The 19,212-nt window shown below is 40.5% G+C and overlaps 1 protein-coding gene across 5 annotated transcripts in view; it reads right to left on the minus strand.

Moving 5' to 3' along the window:
• Positions 1–19,212, minus strand: part of LOC126412841 (homeodomain-interacting protein kinase 2) — a 212,253-nt gene that overhangs the window by 75,705 nt on the left and 117,336 nt on the right. For all 5 annotated transcript variants that reach the window (XM_050082684.1, XM_050082687.1, XM_050082685.1 and 2 more), the window contains exons 14-15: positions 13,514–13,767; positions 1,757–1,869 (exon numbers count right to left, since the gene is read on the minus strand). In XM_050082684.1, the coding sequence (XP_049938641.1) occupies positions 1,757–1,869; positions 13,514–13,767 (367 nt within the window). The remainder of the gene's footprint in view (positions 1–1,756; positions 1,870–13,513; positions 13,768–19,212) is intronic.

Here is a 19,212-nt window from a genome sequence, read left to right on the forward strand (position 1 = left end):
ACAGAAAATTATATATAAATTATAAATGGCAGACATTTCAACCTGAAGATTACTCCTTGTAATTATACCTTGTTAGTGAAGAAGACAGCTGGTTGTTGCAAGTTAATACAATGTATTGTCCAAACAAGTAACAGTCTTATTCTCGAACTTTGATAATCAAGTTTTAAAGGCCAAAAATAATGAACATACACGAGTCTTCAATAATTTTTACAAGCAGTTATATGCCTCTTGCCCAATAACAAAACTAATTTCTCACAGCCCACTGAACTTTGATCCTTGGTTTGACTGCATTTTTGTCATTTATTCCTGATGACATTAAGTGTTATTTGTTGTCTGTTTTAAAAACAATATTACATTTAGTCTGTTTACAAAAACTATTAGGTCTTAGATGACAAGTGCAAAAAACAAATTCTTTCTCATATTCTCTTTCTTTTCTTTTCTCCCTGGTGACATTTTTCAAAGACCTGAGTATTTCCCAGTACAAAATACACCTTTCCAGAATGTGTGTGTGTGTGTGTGTGTGTGTGTGTGATACATGTATTTAAATGTAACATGAAAATGAGAGACTGAATCTCAACATACGGAGAAGACATTGAGCCAAAAACAGATGGGCACAACAAAAAGACTGCTGTATATATTTAAGCTTTTAGCCTTAAGTCCTTTTTCTAAAGTAGAAAACATACACACACAAAACCACAAAAGCTTAAATATATAGCAGTCTTTTCGTCTGGCCTGTCTGGGAGTCAGCATTTCCTCTAGCATTCCAACATGGATTTTCCTTGTTTTGTATTTAAATATAGTTTTACTGTAAGGTTTGTTTTCACTGATTCTGCTACTGTTCCTTCACATTTAAAAGAATATTATGTATTTCTATGACAAATGAAGTTAGAGTGTTAAGAAAGACTACAAAGCATGCTCTGAAACTATTGCAACACAGACCTTCAACTCAACACATCTCAACCCACTTACACATCTGTTTCCATTTGCCCATTGTACTGCGCCCAGTAATTCAAGCTGTAATATCAATCCCCTCATAGTATGCAATCTGTTACACTTATAAATTTGCAGCAGATAAAAAAAGGACAAGCAGTTTTGTGATACGTTTTTCTTGAGAGGTGACCGTAGAAACATCTTTCGTAGTTCAGGAAGTGCCCACACCACACTACTATACTAAGAAATACCGACGGAACTTCAAGGGCACTCTCACTACAGTGGACTCTTTCACTGATCACTGAAAACAATGTTGCTACACTATGCAAATTAGTGGATGAAGAACAGTGTGTGTAACATCACCAAATATCATGATCCTAGGAGTAAGGAGTCATGACACTATGCAAAATTTTAAAACTCATATTATGCTTGTCCAGTGCACCAACATGTAACATACAATGAACTAAAATATGGGTTACTGGGAATAATATACCAAAAGCACTGCTTACTTGTATGTCATCTAGCTGGAGCAGGAATCTAGGCATAAACTGGGGCTGTTCTATTCGACATACAGTAAAGCAACTTTCCTCTGTGACTGTAGAGATGTGTGCTATAGTTGTACTGCTCTGCTAATTAAAGACAAACAACCACCAAAAGATTCTCTTGCAGCGATAAATAATACCCTGTTAATGAGCATCCTATGCAACATGATAGCTTGAAAAATTACAGGAACAGATAGTCTGGATATTGCTGACATCCATCCAACACAAAACATCCACATACAAAAACCTATGAAAAATCATACAAGTTAATACAATTATCTTACCAGTTTCCAGTTGCTTCATCTTCACTGTCAGAAATTGTGATGACAGACACAGCTGGTGATGGTGTGTCATGAATTGTTATAGTCTGCTGTCTACCAGAAACTGCCTGTTGCACCTGAAACAGATCACAATGTTCACTGCTTATCCCAAAACACCATGACAAGCAAGTGTTAATGACAAACCCAGGTTGATTTCCTAGTTTTCTTTTCGCACATTATGAGGAAGGGAAGCTAGGGGTGTGTGTGTGTGTGTGTGTGTGTGTGTGTGTGTGTGTGTGTGTGTGTGTGTGTGTCTTCCAAATCATCTGATAATTTTCCAAAAATTTATAAACTGAAATTCTGCCTCCTCCTCCTGCTCCTCCTCATCCTCATTATCATCATCCCCCAAACCCACAGCAAAGAAATCAACCTCATATCCCCTGAAAGAACCACAATTTACCACCTAAAACTTGGTCCCAATTATACAATCCTATCTCCGACAACACGTCCACCACTGTCATTATGAACCTCATTACTACTGCTACACAAGACCAACCTTCTACATATGTAAACTCAAGCATGCAGGTTGCCCAATTCTGAGTAGATACTGGTCACACACACAAAGAATTTCTACCCCAGTGGATCAACACCCTCGGGCTACTATTAATAACCTACCCCCTACAAAAAAAGACATCAAACATTTCCTCTGCCAACTCTGCACAGTTCTCGTTCTTTTACCACCATGTGCCCTGCTCATCACTTCCAATGCCATCTCCCTCTACACTACCATTCCCAATGTTCATGAATTTATCACTACTGAACACTATCTTTCCCCAACATCCCACCGAATGCAAACCTACAACCTCCTTTCCGCTCACCATGGCCAACTACATCCTCGCCCATATTACTTCTCCTTTAAAGGCATCAGCTACAAACAAATCTACAGTACAGTCATGAGTACACACATGGAACCAACCTATTCAAGGTCCAACTAGAAGAATCCTTCCTATGCACCAAGAAACCCAAACCGTTCATGTGCTCCAGATTCATTGATGACATCTTTATGATCTGGACCAAGGGTAAGGATAAACCATCCACATTCCTCTAGAACTTCAAAACCTTCTCCTGCATTTGGTTCACTTTGTCCTCCTTAGACCAACAAGCCACCTTGCTCAATGCCAACCTCCAGCTCATGGATGGCTCCACCAGAACCTCCATCCACATCTAACCTACTGAACATCAGTAACACCTCCATTTCAACTACTGTCACACACTCCACACAAAGAAATCCCTTCCATGCAGACTAACCACCCACGGTTGTCGCATCAGTGGCAACGAGCAATCCATTTCTAAACATGGAAAGATTCGATAAGGCTTTCACAAACCAAAATTCTCTCTCCATCTTGCTCAAAAATAAGAGCTCCTGCACATTGTCACCCACCAACCTTGACACACCAAATGATTGGCCACAGGGAGAGCCCCTTTCATGACAGTATAAGGGATGATCAAAAAGTTTCTGTTTGAAGGCCATACAGTTGAGAATTGGTATGCCAAACAGGCAAAATTGCTGTGGGCATTGAGGCAATCATTCCAACGGGGCACCTGGTTGAACATACACATTTCTTAAAACACATTCCTACTGTATGAAGTGAAGATGTCCGTAACTGGCTGCCGCACATCCTCATCCAACAGGAATCGTTGATCCTTCAAGGCCTTCTTTAAGGGACAGAAGGCATGATAATTGCATGGGGAAAGATCAGGGACTATGGGTGAGGGTGGGGAGGGCGTGAGTGAGTATCTCCCACTTAAGTTGGCGTATCTTCTGAGTGATGACATTTTCGATATGGGGACATGCGTTATCAGGAAACAACAGCACCACTTGCCATGCACCATTTCACAATAGCAGTTTTCAACAGACATACTGCCCCACACTCACTCTTCATTATCCAATGGATGTCTACCAGTGTTTGTCTTTCGGCATCCAAGAACAGAATAACAGCACAAGGGCCTTGTTCTGATGCATTTCGTAATAACATTGCCTTAGTTTACGTTTCCGCATTTACCACATGCACACTGAAAGACATGAACACCATATAATCCCTTGACTACACGTTTATGTTTATATACCCACATTGTAATGGCACTACATTGCACACTGCAGCAAAGCCCTCAAAAAGAAACTTTTTGATTGCCCATATATATCTGTGTGTGTGTGTGTGTGTGTGTGTGTGTGTGTGTGTGTGTGTGTGTGTGTGACTGTAAATGATAAATAGCCTCTCCGGATTTCCCACAGTGGTATTCTGCCATCCACCCAACCTATGCAGTAGCACTGTCCATTCTCACTCCTCCCCCAGCTGCCAGCCCCTTGTCCCATCACTCATATCCCAGTCCAGAGATCTAGATACAAGGCCACCCCACACATCCTCCCACCAGCACCTACTCCTCCAGTCAAAAGCATCTCCTATCCCTTAAAAGACATGGCTACCTGTGAAAGCAACCATGTGGTCCACCTACTTAGATGCAGCCACTGTACAGTGTTCTAAATGGGCATGACCATTAATTAGTGTGTGTCTGCACAAATGGCCATGACAGAATGTGGTCAAGAGACAAGTTGGACCACCCAGTTGCTGAGCTTCCAGTGCAGTGCAGTGTGCTCAACTTCAATGGCTGTTTCACATCCTGTACCATCTGGATTCTTCCGATGACAACAAACTTCCCATATACTGCAGTGATTTTCTATGTCTAACAGAGACTTAGTAAAATAGCTTAACCAACAGTCTATTTTTAAATGTGCTTGCCTGCATCTCAATGCCACCTCTATGCGGCCAGTAGCAATCTATCCTAATCCACAGTGTTATACTTGCCTGGATTTGTCATTGTTTAATGCTTTACTTTTATCAGATGTGAATATGGTAATCAGCACGTCCCTTTCTTGAAGTGTCACATTGAAGTTATTTAAATATTGGTGAGAGATGCCGGGTGCATGTAACAGAATGAGGCACTAAGACAGTGAAATCAACCTACATGACAGGCAGACACGCTGTGGATGCTCATCCCACGGGACAGTTTGCTCTACAAGGAAACAACTTACAAATTTTATGATTTTAGATACACATAGCCGAACTTTTAATGAATGTCTTCAACCGAACTGTTAATGAGAGTATGTCACGTCACTGACAATATGAAAGTTGTGATTCAGATACGATACTGTGGCAAAGTCACAGACATAAGAAACATTTCATGTCAACAACAGCCCATTCAGCCAGAGTATATTCACATTAGTTAAAACAGACTTGGCATAGCCTCTACATGCCTCTCTGTCATGAGCAACCACATAATTCAATTTTGTTTAAATTTTTTATGTCACTAACTCTGTGTTTTAATGCAAAATGGAATATTTAACAGACATGAATCCCATCCTCCAGAATGCAAGTACAATGTTTTACCACTGCACCACTTCACTTTGTGCCATAGCTCTACATATCGCTTCCATAAGGACCTTTATTAGATTAATTATAGCACATACATAAGTTTTCTTTGCTTGCTCTATATTCAGTTGGAACAGGAAGAAATCTTATAGTGGTACATTGCAAAGTACCCTCTGCTATTCTTTACACAATGGTTTGCAGATAAATACATAGATGTAGACCATGGTTATTTTGTCAATGTTGCTGTGTGATCTCTTTGAAATTTCTGCATGCATGTAATTCAAATGATCCTATAGGAAGTTTTCTTAATGTTTATTGTGGAACTGCTTCCTGTAGTGCAGGGAAGTTAGGTCTAGACAGAAGCTATGCTGAAAGGTCAATTACGAGAATTTAAATACAGAATGCGAGTTTATTTTGAAAGGGAAAATAGCATTTCTTTGATAGCAGTCACTAAAGCAATAGACACAAGTGCCAGAAGTATTGGATGTGCCAACAGTGCCATTGAAGAGTGACAAATGTGGAAAAAAGACACAAAATTCAGCTCCATTCATGTGACATTTTCAGAGTTTTGATAGACATACAATTATGCAGAATATACAAGATGGGCAGGAAATAGGTGCCTATTGTAAATAAGTTATAACTTCAATAAATGTTAATACACCATATTTATCCAATTGTAAGATGAAGCTTTTGTTCTCAAACCCATCACTCGAAAAAGACAAGATCATCTTACATTCGCACATTATTGGTGCTGATGGTAATATTTTTACGTTGTTTAATACAGAATGTAGGTGTCATCTTACATTTACAGACAAAGCTTTGGATATCGAGGTCACATGCAGATTTATTTTGAAGGATTCGGAAGGGCTGAGCAAACAATACTCACATTCGAACAGATTTCCCAATACGCTGAAGTGTTCAATACAATATCGATGTTGCTCAAACAATCGCGCAACATTTGACTCGTGCAATGCTAGTGCAGTGGATACATTGGGAACTATGAACTAGCCACTATTACAATCTATTACTCTGCTTAAAATTTGATGATTTTGTGAAGCACTAAATTCTATCTTCTTACAAACTCTTATTGTACTTGAACAGGTTTGCAATAAAAATTCTCATACATGTGCAGATACCGCGCATAAACATTAATACTGCTCTTTAAGTATAGGTAACATTTGAAAGTGGAAATGCTGTCCTTCAAAAAAAAACCTTACTTAATTCTGTACCAAGATCAGCATTTTATTTGATTATTTAAGACCGTAATGATTTACTAAGTGTGTTGCAAATGAGGAATTTTGTTGCTGTTCATGTTTTAGAATGCAGGGTATAAACATTGCCAGCTTTTGATTGTCTTTAGAACATTATGGTGACATTCAGATGAAACAAGAAGGAAAATTAATCCATAATAAAGTATCTAAAAAACAAAATAAATCACATTACATAGTAATTGCTGCGAGAATAAAACACAGCGGGAACACCCATCATGGAGGTAGTACCAACAGTCACCAGGAGATCGCAAGACGAATGAAGTTTTCAATATTTTATTTATGTATTAACTGCTGTCACATATTACCTGCACCCTACAAGATACTGATGCCCATGTTTCACAGTTGCTCATGCACAGCACTCCAGAAGGACTGGAGGGAAAACACTGGTAGCAGCTTCACAGGAAAGTAAATGAGTGCGTGGAGGGGAGCAAAAAATTATGTCATGTTGCCACACTTTGGCTTTTTAGGAACATCTACCACATTCAAACTGCAATTTGCCTGAATCCATTTTTAGTCAGTATTGAACTGACTCTAAAATTGGACAAATATTCAACAACAGTATTCATTTCTGCAGTAGACAGTAAAAGACTAGCTGGAGGCTAGTGTCGCACTTATGAGTTTGCCTGTGTCATACCTATGTGTTTAGTGCTATGTTGTCGAAGCTCACTGTGATGTATGACGGGAATGAAAAGGGGGGTGTTTCAGCTGCTGGTTCTCAGCAACAAATGCGAGAGCGGCAGGCAGACAACATGTTTCAAAGTGTGAGGCATTGTAATATTCTATACCTATGTGTTTAGTGCTATGTTGTCGAAGCTCACTGTGATGTATGACGGGAATGAAAAGGGGGGTGTTTCAGCTGCTGGTTCTCAGCAACCAATGAGAGAGCGGCAAGCAGACAACATGTTTCGGAGCGTGAGGCATTGTAATATTCTCACATCAGTACAGAAGTGAAATCTGCTCTGTACTGGGATGAATCGAGCTGTTTCTCAGGTTCCTTAGTAAGCACAACTTCAGATATCGCAGTATATCTGGAAAATACACCCTTATATTTGTGACAATGAAGACATAAATTTCACAGCTGCGCTATTTGGATGATGATGATTATTAAAAATAGTGATACCACAGACTGCAGAGTAAGTATGCGAAAAACATAGAAAAGAAAATGGCCGACAAATTAATGTAAACCACTTTTCTTTGTTTATTTTATTTCTCCTTGTATTTTCAAACTTCTCCTTGTATTATCAAAATCTCCCCTCATGAAACATGGACCTTGCCGTTGGTGGGGAGGCTTGCGAGCCTCAACGATACAGATAGCCGTAGCCGTACCGTAGGTGCAACCACAACGGAGGGGTATCTGTTGAGAGTCCAGACAAACGTGTGGTTCCTGAAGAGGGGCACTAGCCTTTTCAGTAGTTGCCGGGTCAACAGTCTGGATGATTGACTGAACTGGCCTTGTAACACTAATCAAAATGGCCTTGCTGTTCTGGTACTGTGAACACCTGAAAGCAAGGGGAAACTACAGCCATAATTTTTCCCGAGGGCAAGCAGCTTTACTGTATGATTAAATGATGATGGCATCCTCTTGAGTAAAATATTCCGGAAGTAAAATAGTCCCTCATTCGGATCTCAGGGCGGGGACTACTCAAGACGACGTTGTTATCAGGAGAAAGAAAACTGGCGTTCTACAGATCGGAGCGTGGAATGTCAGATCCCTTAATCGGACAGGTAGGTTAGAAAATTTAAAAAGGGAAATGGATAGGTTGAAGTTAGATATAGTGGGAATTAGTGAAGTTCGGTGGCAGGAGGAACAAGACTTCTGGTCAGGTGAATACAGGGTTATAAATACAAAATCAAATAGGGGTAATGCAGAAGTAGGTTTAATAATGAATAAAAAAATGGGAGTACGGGTAAGCTACCTCAAACAGCATAGTGAACGCATTATTGTTGCCAAGATAGACATGAAGCCCACACCTACTACAGAAGTACAAGTTTATATGCCAACTAGCTCTGCAGATGACAAAGAAATTGATGAAATGTATGATGAGATAAAAGAAATTATTTAGGTAGTGAAGGGAGACGAAAATTTAATAGTCATGGGTGACTGGAATTCAAGAGTAGGAAAAGGGAGAGAAGGAAACATAGTAGGTGAATATGGATTGGGGCTAGGAAATGAAAGAGGAAGCCGTCTGGTAGAATTTTGCACAGAGCATAACTTAATCATAGCTAACACTTGGTTCAAGAATCATGAAAGAAGGTTGTATACATAAAAGAATCCTGAAGATACTAGAAGGTATCAGATAGATTATATAATGGTAAGACAGATTTAGGAACCAGGTTTTAAATTGTAAGACATTTCCAGGGGCAGATGTGGACTCTGACCACAATCTATTGGTTATGATTTGTAGATTAAAACTGAAGAAACTGGAAAAAGGTGGGAATTTAAGGAGATGGGACCTGGATAAACTGACTAAATCAGAGGTTGTACAGAGTTTCAGGGAGAGCATAAGGGAACAATTGACAGGAATGAGGGAAGGAAATACAGTAGAAGAAGAATGGGTACCTTTGAGGGATGAAATAGTGAAGGCAGCAGGGGATCAAATAGGTAGAAAAACGAGGACTAGTAGAAACCCTTGGGTAACAGAAGAAATATTGAATTTAATTGACGAAAGAAGAAAATATAAAAATGCAGTAAATGAAGCAGGCAAAAAGGAATACAATCGTCTCAAAAATGAGATCGACAGGAAATGCAACATGGCTAAGCAGGGATGACTAGAGGACAAATGTAAGGATGTAGAGGCTTATCTCACTAGGGGTGAGACAGGTACTGCCTACAGGAAAATTAAAGAGACCTTTGGAGAAAGGAGAACCTCTTGCAAGAATATCAAGAGCTATGAAGGAAACCCAGTTCTAAGGAAAGAAAGGAAAGCAGAAAGGTGGAAGGAGTATATAGAGGGCGATGTACTTGAGGACAATATTATGGAAATGGAAGAGGATGTAGATGAAGATGAAATGGGAGATATGATACTGTGTGAAGAGTTTGACAAAGTACTGAAAGACCTGAGCCGAAACAAGGCCCCCGGAGTAGACAACATTCCATTAGAACTACTGAATGCCTTGGGAGAGCCAGTCCTGACAAAACTCTACCATCTGGTGAGTAAGATGTATGAGACAGGCGAAATTCCCTCAGACTTCAGAAGAATATAATAATTCCAATCTCAAAGAAAGACAGATGTGAAAATTACCGAACTATCAGTTTAATAAGTCACAGCTGCAAAACACTAACGCGAATTCTTTACAGATGAATGGAAAAACCTCGGGGAAGATCAGTTTGGATTCCGTAGAAATGTTGGAACACGTGAGGCAATACTGACCCTACGACTCATCTTAGAAGAAAGATTAAGGAAAGGCAAACCTACATTTCTAGCATTTGTAGACGTAGAGAAGGCTTTTGACAATGTTGACTGGAATACTCTCTTTCAAATTCTGAAGGTGGCAGGAGTAAAATACAGGGAGCGAAAGGCTATTTTTAATTTGTACAGAAACCAGACGGCAGTTATGAGTCGAGGTGCATGAAAGGGAAACAGTGGTTGGGAAGGGAGAGAGACAGGGTTGTAGCCTATCCCCGATGTTATTCAATCCGTATATTGAGCAAGCAATAAAGGAAACAAAAGAAAAGTTCGAAGTAGGTATTAATATCCATGGAGAAGAAATTAAAACTTTGCGGTTCACCAATGACATTGTAATTCTGTCAGAGACAGCAAAGGACTTGGAAGAGCAGTTGAACGGAATGGACAGTGTAATGAACGGAGGATATAAGATGAACATCAACAAAAGCAAAACGAGGATAATGGATTGTAGTCGAATTAAGTCGGGTGATGGTGAGGGAATTTTATTAGGAAATGAGTCATTTAAAGTAGTAAAGGAATTTTGCTATTTGGGGAGCAAAATAACTGATGATGGTCGAAGTAGAGAGGATATAAATGTAGACCGCCAATGGCAAGGAAAGCGTTTCTGAAGAAGAGAAATTTGTTAACATTGAGGATTGATTTAAATGTCAGGAAGTCGTTTCTGAAAGTATTTGTATGGAGTGTAGCCATGTATGGAAGCGAAACGTGGATGATAAATAGCTTAGACAAGAAGAGAATAGAAGCTTTCGAAATGTGATGCTACAGAAGAATGCTGAAGATTAGACGGGTAGATCACATACATAATGAGGAGGTATTAAATAGAATTGAGGAGAAGAGGAGCTTGTGGCACAACTTGACTACAAGAAGGGATCGGTTGGTAGGACATGTTCTGAGACATCGAGGGATCACAAGTTTAGTATTGGAGGGTAAAAATTGTAGCAGGAGACCAAGAGATGAATACACTAAGCAGATTCAGAAGGATGTAGGCTGCAGTAGGTACTGGAAGATGAAGAAGCTTGCACAGGATAGAGTAGCATGGAGAGCTGCATCAAACCAGTCTCAGGACTGAAGACCACAACAACAACAACAACAACAACAACAACATTATCAAACTGTAGACAATCAATAAATGACATAAATTTAGAATAGGTATAATGTTAACTTTTTAGGCAGCTACTTTGTCAATAAAAGTTTCCAATTTTAATTTGTCAGAATATGTTAAAAATAAATATTTCTCAAAGAAGCCTCCTAAGAAAAGGGGGGGGGGGGGGGTGACCTCACAATCAGTGTCATCTTACCTTCAGGTAAATACAGTAATTGTTTAAAAACAACTGTGTTTCTAGCAGTGATCGAAACCTATCCTCATGAATTTATGTCCATTAGTGCACCAGCAGGCTCAAGTGACACCTCGAAATGAAATGTGATGCTGTTTGTTAATGGTATAGAGATGGAGGATTGAGCATGTGCCTTGCACCACTTTGTGTTCAAGGACCATCAAGAACTGCCACACTAAATGAAGACTATGAGAGCTGTGGTAGATGATGTAAGAAGCTGTCATCCCAGGATATCCATGCCACAGGAAAATGTGCGATTGGTGCAGAAAATGTTGACCTGACGAGAAATCAACACGCCTAGTACACCTTGAAATGTGGCACACGAACTGAATTGTCTTAAAAAAGAAATTGGAATTTCATTCGTGAAAGTTGCATTACTGCCAGCAGAAGACTGACAGTTGAATGTAGTACAGAGAAATCTCGGTGGGCTGATTCGGAGCCTTCCTCCATATGTTTTTAACATAATCTGGAATGAAGAAGCTGTGTTACATGTGGGAGAGTTTGCAAACCACAATAAGTCCCACTACTAAGCAAAAAATTCTCCAAATGTCACTGCTGAAATAATGCAACTCTACTCCAAGGTAACAGTGTGGTAAGTGTGCCATAAAAAAGTGTCGGTCCATTCCTTCTTCAGAACATAATTTACTCTGACTGGTACACAGTCGCGCCAGAAAATCGGATCTCGCCAACTGTGGCCACATACAACCGTACTGACAACTTCATTATCTTTATGCGAGATGATGCCCCGTCACATTCTGCAATTAGTGTACACAAATGCCACAAGTATCATTTTCCAGAATGTTTGTTGGGTGTCCTTTGTCCTCATGAGTGGCCACCACAGAGCCCAAATCATACGATGTGTGATGTTTTCCTTGCGGGATGGTTGAAGGAAGAAGGTTAACAGATCAAATAAAGTACACTGGATTATTTGGCAATTTGCATCGGCTTGTTCTCATCACTGTACCGTAAGATTTCTTGTTCAATTTGGTTGCGAACATTCCCCTACCTGTCTACAGTTTGATAATGTTGTTGGTGTTGTTGTTGTGGTCTTCAGTCCTGAGACTGGTTTGATGCAGATCTCCATGCTACTCTATCCTGTGCAAGCTTCTTCATCTTCCAGTACCTACTGCAGCCCACATCCTTCTGAATCTGCTTAGTGTATTCATCTCTTGGTCTCCCTCTACGATTTTTACCCTCCAATACTAAATTGGTGGTCCCTTGATGCCTCAGAACATGTCCTACCAACCGATCCCTTCTTGTAGTCAAGTTGTGCCACAAGCTCCTCTTCTCCCCAATTGTTCCACTTTTGGAATGGGACTTGTTTGCAGACAGTACGAGAAGCCTTTCCTTAGTTTTAAGTGAACTGGCTTGAACTGGAAAAGATTTTGATACAGAAACATATTAATGGAATGGTGAAGCACTATGGTGTGGAGAGTTATTCCCTTCATGAGGTGCTCACAGCAAATCCAGAAAATGTAATATAGATTGCTGAAAATGTGTCCTAGTGCGCAGATGAAAAAAGTCGTGGGACAAAGAGCTTGCCAGCAGTGAGGGACTGATGACTACTTATTTTCCATAAATGGTTTGTGTCCTGTGCTACACTGATTTTTCAATTTATTAAAGAAAAAAAGAAATAAACACCTGCCAATTGGCACAAAGAAAAGAATTCTGATATACTAAAAACTGGTTTGCTACTTGGCTGTCATGAAATATCAGTTACGAACACAATGAAGAAGAAAGGTGTAAGAGAACAAACATGACAAATACAGTAGCTTTTTTAAAAGATGATGATGATGATGATGATGATGATGATATGATGACACTATCAATGAAGATAGTGATGCCAGAATATCAATATGGTTATAGTAATCTAGGTATTTCTGTTCTTTCACTAGGAAATTAAAAAGCATCTTCCTCTGTTATTTCATATGTAATATTTATGGACTATGTTGTTCCATTTGAGTGTTGAGAAGCTGCTGCTACTTAAAAATTATTGTATCAATATGACAACAATTGTGAGTATTACTTATCTTCAAATACAAATATGCACAGTAATATTCTAAACTATAAATAATAAAATAAATTTTAAGCAGAAACAATAATTTTCAAAATTGATTTGTGTGTGTGTGTGTGTGTGTGTGTGTTGGGGGCGTGGGGGGGGGGGGGGGGTGGAGGGGGGTATGCACATGCATAAAGAGAAATTGATATTTTACCAACAATCACAATACTGTAGCCACCTTTTTGGACTTCACGGCTGAAAACTAGCAATTGCGCTGCTGGCTATCAGGTATCTTGCTTCACCAGGCACATTGCTTTATCCTGCCATGCACCTTCTCCTCACCTGTGAGGCATGTTGCAATGTATGTTGAGCGTGTGCCTCCAGTTTTCCTGAAGATGGCTGTGGCTGCTGCTGCGGTTGCTGCTGCTGCTGTTGCTGCTGCTGCTGCTGCTGCTGTTGTTGTTGTTGTTGTTGCTGCTGTTGTTGTTGTTGCTGCTGCTGCTGCTGCTGCTGCCATGAAGTGGCAATTGAATTTGGCGAATGCCTGCGCCTTCCACTGTTGCTACTCGACACATTTCCAGCATAAACATTTGCGTCTGCAAGAAAGTTGACATCTAAACTTAAATAAAGGCATTACATGTACTATAGATATGCTATTTTTGAACAGGAAAGAAACTATTCACTTTCACCTATAAAACAAGACAACAGTAAGTAAAAATCTAGGAAACACTACAACACACAAAAACTCCCACTTTTGTATCTGAACTGGATTTTCACACAAATTTAGTGTTTTGAACTTACAGAAATAATATATTTTTACTCGTGTTAGAAAAATCATTTCCTTCATTTCCAGTTTCTAATGGATACAGATTGTACAGGGGGACACCATGAAAAATGTGTGCTTGAACACAAATGCAGATGCTACCTCAGGTCGCAGGCTGCACTGTTGACCATAAATGCACCTACGCTATGTCCTTAATACGTTGAAAGTGTCAGTCATGCTCAGAACAGTGTTCCATGTAGTTGTGAATGCATTACACCAGACCTCAGTGTGGTGGATGCTTCAACAACACAGACAGCCGAAATGTTCGGTGTTCCAAGAGGCACTATATCGAAGATTTATACAACATCATACAGGGAAAGTGGAAAAACATCATATGCTAAACCGTAACACAGATGAAAGAGAGATGAATGATAATGATGGACCATCACTGAAGAAGATTATGATGAAAAATAAGAGGAATGCAGCTGCAAAAGTCACTGCAGAACTTAATGTCGCATTTGCAAACAATGTCAGCACCAAAACAACACTAAGGGAGCTCCTTAAGCAGGGAATTGCAGGGTGAGCTGGAACTCCACAACCACTCATCAGTAATGAAAAAGCCCATAACAAGAACAGCTTCTGGCAGAATTTATGTCGCAAGAATGACACATGGCAGGATTTCTTCAGTGATGATTTGGGCAGCCATATTGTGGTATTCCATGGGCCCCATGGTTACTTTGCAAAGCGTTTGTTCCCCAATGTAATTCTGTGTTCCCAGGCGACAGAGTCTCTGTCAACACGGCCAACATAATCCAGGACTGGTTTTGTGAGCACAAGGACGAACTGTCGCACTCTCCTGGCCACCACAATAATCAGATCTCAATATTATTGAGCCTTTCTGGTCTACTTTGGAGAGAAGGGTGTATGATCGCCATCCACCTCTGTCATTACCCGAACTTGCCATCATTTTGCAAGAACAACAGTTTAACATTCCCCTGAAAACCATAAAGGAGCCAGTACCTATCAATTACAATTGGAACCTGTTTTGAATGGCAATGATTTTCCCACAATGTATTAGGCATAACAATGTACTATCTTTTTTGTGAAACGAAATGATCGTATGGCATTGTTGGCCAGGAGGCCCCATTCGGGGGAATTCGGCCATCGTATTGCAAGTCCTTGTTGGTTGACGCCACTTCGGTGACTTGTGTGTGTCTTTCATCATCATTGACTCACAACACCCAGCCCCTGCAGGGAATCGAACCTGGGCCCCCTGCGTGGTAGGTGGTAACGCTACGCTACGGAGGCAGACTGGTGCCAATGAAAAAGACAACAGAACATCCTTCCGACATATTTAAGCTTTACAGGTGACAATGTACATTTAAAATACATAACAGTGCAACCATGAAATTTGGATGTTCTTTTATGAGAGAAAAATTCAGACAAAATGTTCATGTTTAGGCATCTGTGTAACAGGGCAGACAATGGTGTGGATAATATACAGGGCTATTACAAATGATTGAAGCGATTTCATAAATTCACTGTAGCTCCATTCATTGACATATGGTTACGACACACTACAGATACGTAGAAAAACTCAAAGTTTTGTTCGGCTGAAGCCACACTTCAGGTTTCTGCCGCCAGAGTGCTCGAGAGCGCAGTGAGACAAAATGGCGACAGAAGCCGAGAAAGCGTATGTCGTGCTTGAAATGCACTCACATCAGTCAGTCATAACAGTGCAACGACACTTCAGGACGAAGTTCAACAAAGATCCACCAACTGCTAACTCCATTCGGCGATGGTATGCGCAGTTTAAAGCTTCTGGATGCCTCTGTAAGGGGAAACCAACGGGTCGGCCTGCAGTGAGCGAAGAAACGGTTGAACGCGTGCGGGCAAGTTTCACGCGTACCCGCGGAAATTGGCTCATGCCACAACTGGAGACCGACAGCGCCGACTTCATCTTTCAACAGGATGGTGCTCCACCGCACTTCCATCATGATGTTCGGCATTTCTTCAACAGGAGATTGGAAAACCGATGGATCGGTCGTGGTGGAGATCATGATCAGCAATTCATGTCATGGCCTCCACGCTCTCCCGACTTAACCCCATGTGATTTCTTTCTGTGGGGTTATGTGAAAGATTCAGTGTTTAAACCTCCTCTACCAAGAAACGTGCCAGAACTGCGAGCTCGCATCAACGATGCTTTCGAACTCATTGATGGGGACATGCTGCGCCGAGTGTGGGAGGAACTTGATTATCGGCTTGATGTCTCCCGAATCACTAAAGGGGCACATATCGAACATTTGTGAATGCCTAAAAAAACTTTTTGAGTTTTTGTATGTGTGTGCAAAGCATTGTGAAAATATCTCAAATAATAAAGTTATTGTAGAGTTGTGAAATCGCTTCAATCATTTGTAATAACCCTGTAAAGGACACTCAAATGGAAACACGAGATTGAAAAAAGTAAGTAAACTGTTTATTGTTTATTATTTAATAAGTAATAATTATAACTGGTAACACATTTATCCCACTGTGAGACAAAATGGTCAATGTCTTCATGGAAAAATGTTTGCGACTGCCCACAGAAACATGACTGTATCCAGGTGTGCACACCTTCATCTACTCACCCACATGTTGCCAAGGAGGAGCAGGATATTAGTGTTAAATGTCCAGTTAACAATGAGGTCATTAAAAACAGAGCAGAACCTCGGGTTAGGGGGAGAAAAAAAGTGGCCAAACCTTACAAGGGAGCCCTGCCAGCATTTGCTTTAAGTGATTTAGGGAATATATGCTGCCAAGGTTGTACTGAATACACTGCAGAAGTTTTTCTGAGAAGCCCTAACACATCTTCCACACATCCCTGGTCACTCTCCATGGCATTTCCATATTTTTGGAGCCCTAAAGAAAGACATTCATGGCTGCTGATTTGCTTCAGATGAAGTGCATGCCTGGTACAATCATGGTTCCACAGACAACCGCAAACATTTTTCCATGGAGGCACTGACCGTCTAGTCTCACAATGGGGTAAATGTATTAGCAGTTATGGCGAGTACTTTTGACAGCTTTTGTCACACAGAGTTGGACTTTAACATTGATAAAGTTGAAACACATTAAATAATGGAAAATCCAAGATGTAAGGTAACAATATTATGAAAAGGAAAATTGATTCTCATCTCATAGCAGAGAGGCTGAGTAGCAGATAGGCACAACAAAAAAGACTGTCACAAAATGAGCTTTCAGCCAATGAGGCCTTTGTCGAAAATGGGTGGGTAAGGACAATGACTAACAAAGGCTGAGGCCAGGAGGGTTACGGATACTTCGGATATACTGCAGGGATAGTTCCCATCTGTGTAGTTCAGAAAAGGTGGTGTTGATGGGAAGGAACTAGATGGCACAGGTTCTGAAGCAGTCATTGAAATGAAGTACGTTACGATGGGCAGTGTGCTCAGCAACAGGGTGGTCCACTTGTTTCTTGACCACAGTTTGTCAGTGGACAGACAGCGTGTTGGTTGTCATGCCCACACAGAATGCAGCACAGTGATACCCATCCGGGGCACAGTTATGGGTGCCCACATGGCACCATCCTATGCCAACCTGTTCATGGGCCACCAAGAGGAATCCTTCCTAAATACCCAAAACATAAAACCCCTAACTTGGTTCAGATTTACTGATCTCATCTTTGTGATCTGGACTGAGGGTGAGGACACCCCTTCCACATTCCTCGAGACAACATTTTCCCCTCAATTTGCTTCACCTGGTCCTACTAAACACAACAAGCCACCTTCCTTGATGTTGACCACGACCTCAAGGATGGCTAGATCGTACTTCTGTCCATATCAAACCTACCAATCACCAGCAATACCTCCACTTCAATAGCTGCCACCCTTTCCATACAAAGAAGTCCGTTCCACACAGTCTAGCCACCCGTGGCCGTTGCATCTGCAGTGACGAGCAATTCCTCTCGAACTATACCGAGGGTATAATTAAGGCCTTTACAGACTGTAACTACCCTCCCAACCTTGAAAGAAAACAGATCTCTCGTCCTTATGTTTCCAGTCATTCACCACCACTCAATGTCCCACCGTCCGGCCACTGAGGAGCATTCCCTTCCCCTTGTAACCCAGTACCACCCAGGACAGGAGCTATTGAATTACATTCTCCACCGTTTGGCTACCATTCATCGTGCTCTGAAATGAGAAATGTCCTACCCATTATCCTTCCCACCCCTCCCACAGTGGCGTTCTGCTGCTCACCAAACTTTCTCTAGGTTCCATCTTAGGTCTGTTGCTTTTTATTCTGTACATTAATGGTGTGATTGACACAGTCAAAGTCTTTTGGCAAGTCATAAAAAATGCCAGTAGGCTCTAATCTGTTGTCAAATTAACTAAGTACACCCTCACTGTACATGAAAATAGCTTTCCCTCTGTTGGAATCCTTAAGGAACCCAAACCGTGACTTGGAAAATATATTACTTCCTGCAGATGCTTGAGAAGATAATTGAACACAAGCTTCTCAAATATTTTTGTAAAAGCTCGCAAAAGTAAAATTGGCCAATAGTTTCATGACATCTCTTTATCCCCCTTCTCGTAAAGAGGCTTAGCTTCAGCGTATTTTAGCCAGTCTGGAAATGTTCCACCAACAAGATATTGATTACACAACTAAGATAGAACTCAACTAACATGAACACTCTTTGATTAACTTCATTGATATGTTATCATAACCACTTGAATACTTTGATTTTGAGGATTTTATGACAGATGCTACGTCTTTGGAAAAGTGAGTGTCATTTCCATTTTACTGAAGTTATTTGTAGAGATTAGAAATCCCATTGGAGTGTTTGCTGAACCTGATAACCCCAAGCTGTTAGTAACAGAGACAAAGTACTTGTTTAAGATGTTTGCAATGCTACATGCGCCTGTTACCAGTGTGTCACTTATTTTTAGAGCTATCTGTTCCTCTTCCTTTCTGTTCCCACTTGTGTGTCTTTACTATATCCCATAGGCTACAGTTTTTATTTTGTTCTCTGATGTAATTATCTTTTTTACACAATGAAGCTGCTTAGATTTCTGGATAACTTGCTTCAATACTTTGCAGTACTCTTTGTAATGCATTACAATGCTAACATCACAGCTGTTTCTGGACAGTAGGTACAGTTTCCTTTTTGTGTCACGATACCTTGACTCCTTGTGTAATTCACAGTTTATTTTTAAATTTCTTTTCGATTTATCTTTAGGGGGAAACAAATTTTTGATATTGTCAACTGCAGCACTACTGAATC

The sequence above is a fragment of the Schistocerca serialis genome, chromosome 7 (genome assembly GCF_023864345.2).
Source record: "Schistocerca serialis cubense isolate TAMUIC-IGC-003099 chromosome 7, iqSchSeri2.2, whole genome shotgun sequence".
In the NCBI taxonomy this organism is placed as follows: Eukaryota; Metazoa; Arthropoda; class Insecta; order Orthoptera; family Acrididae; genus Schistocerca; species Schistocerca serialis.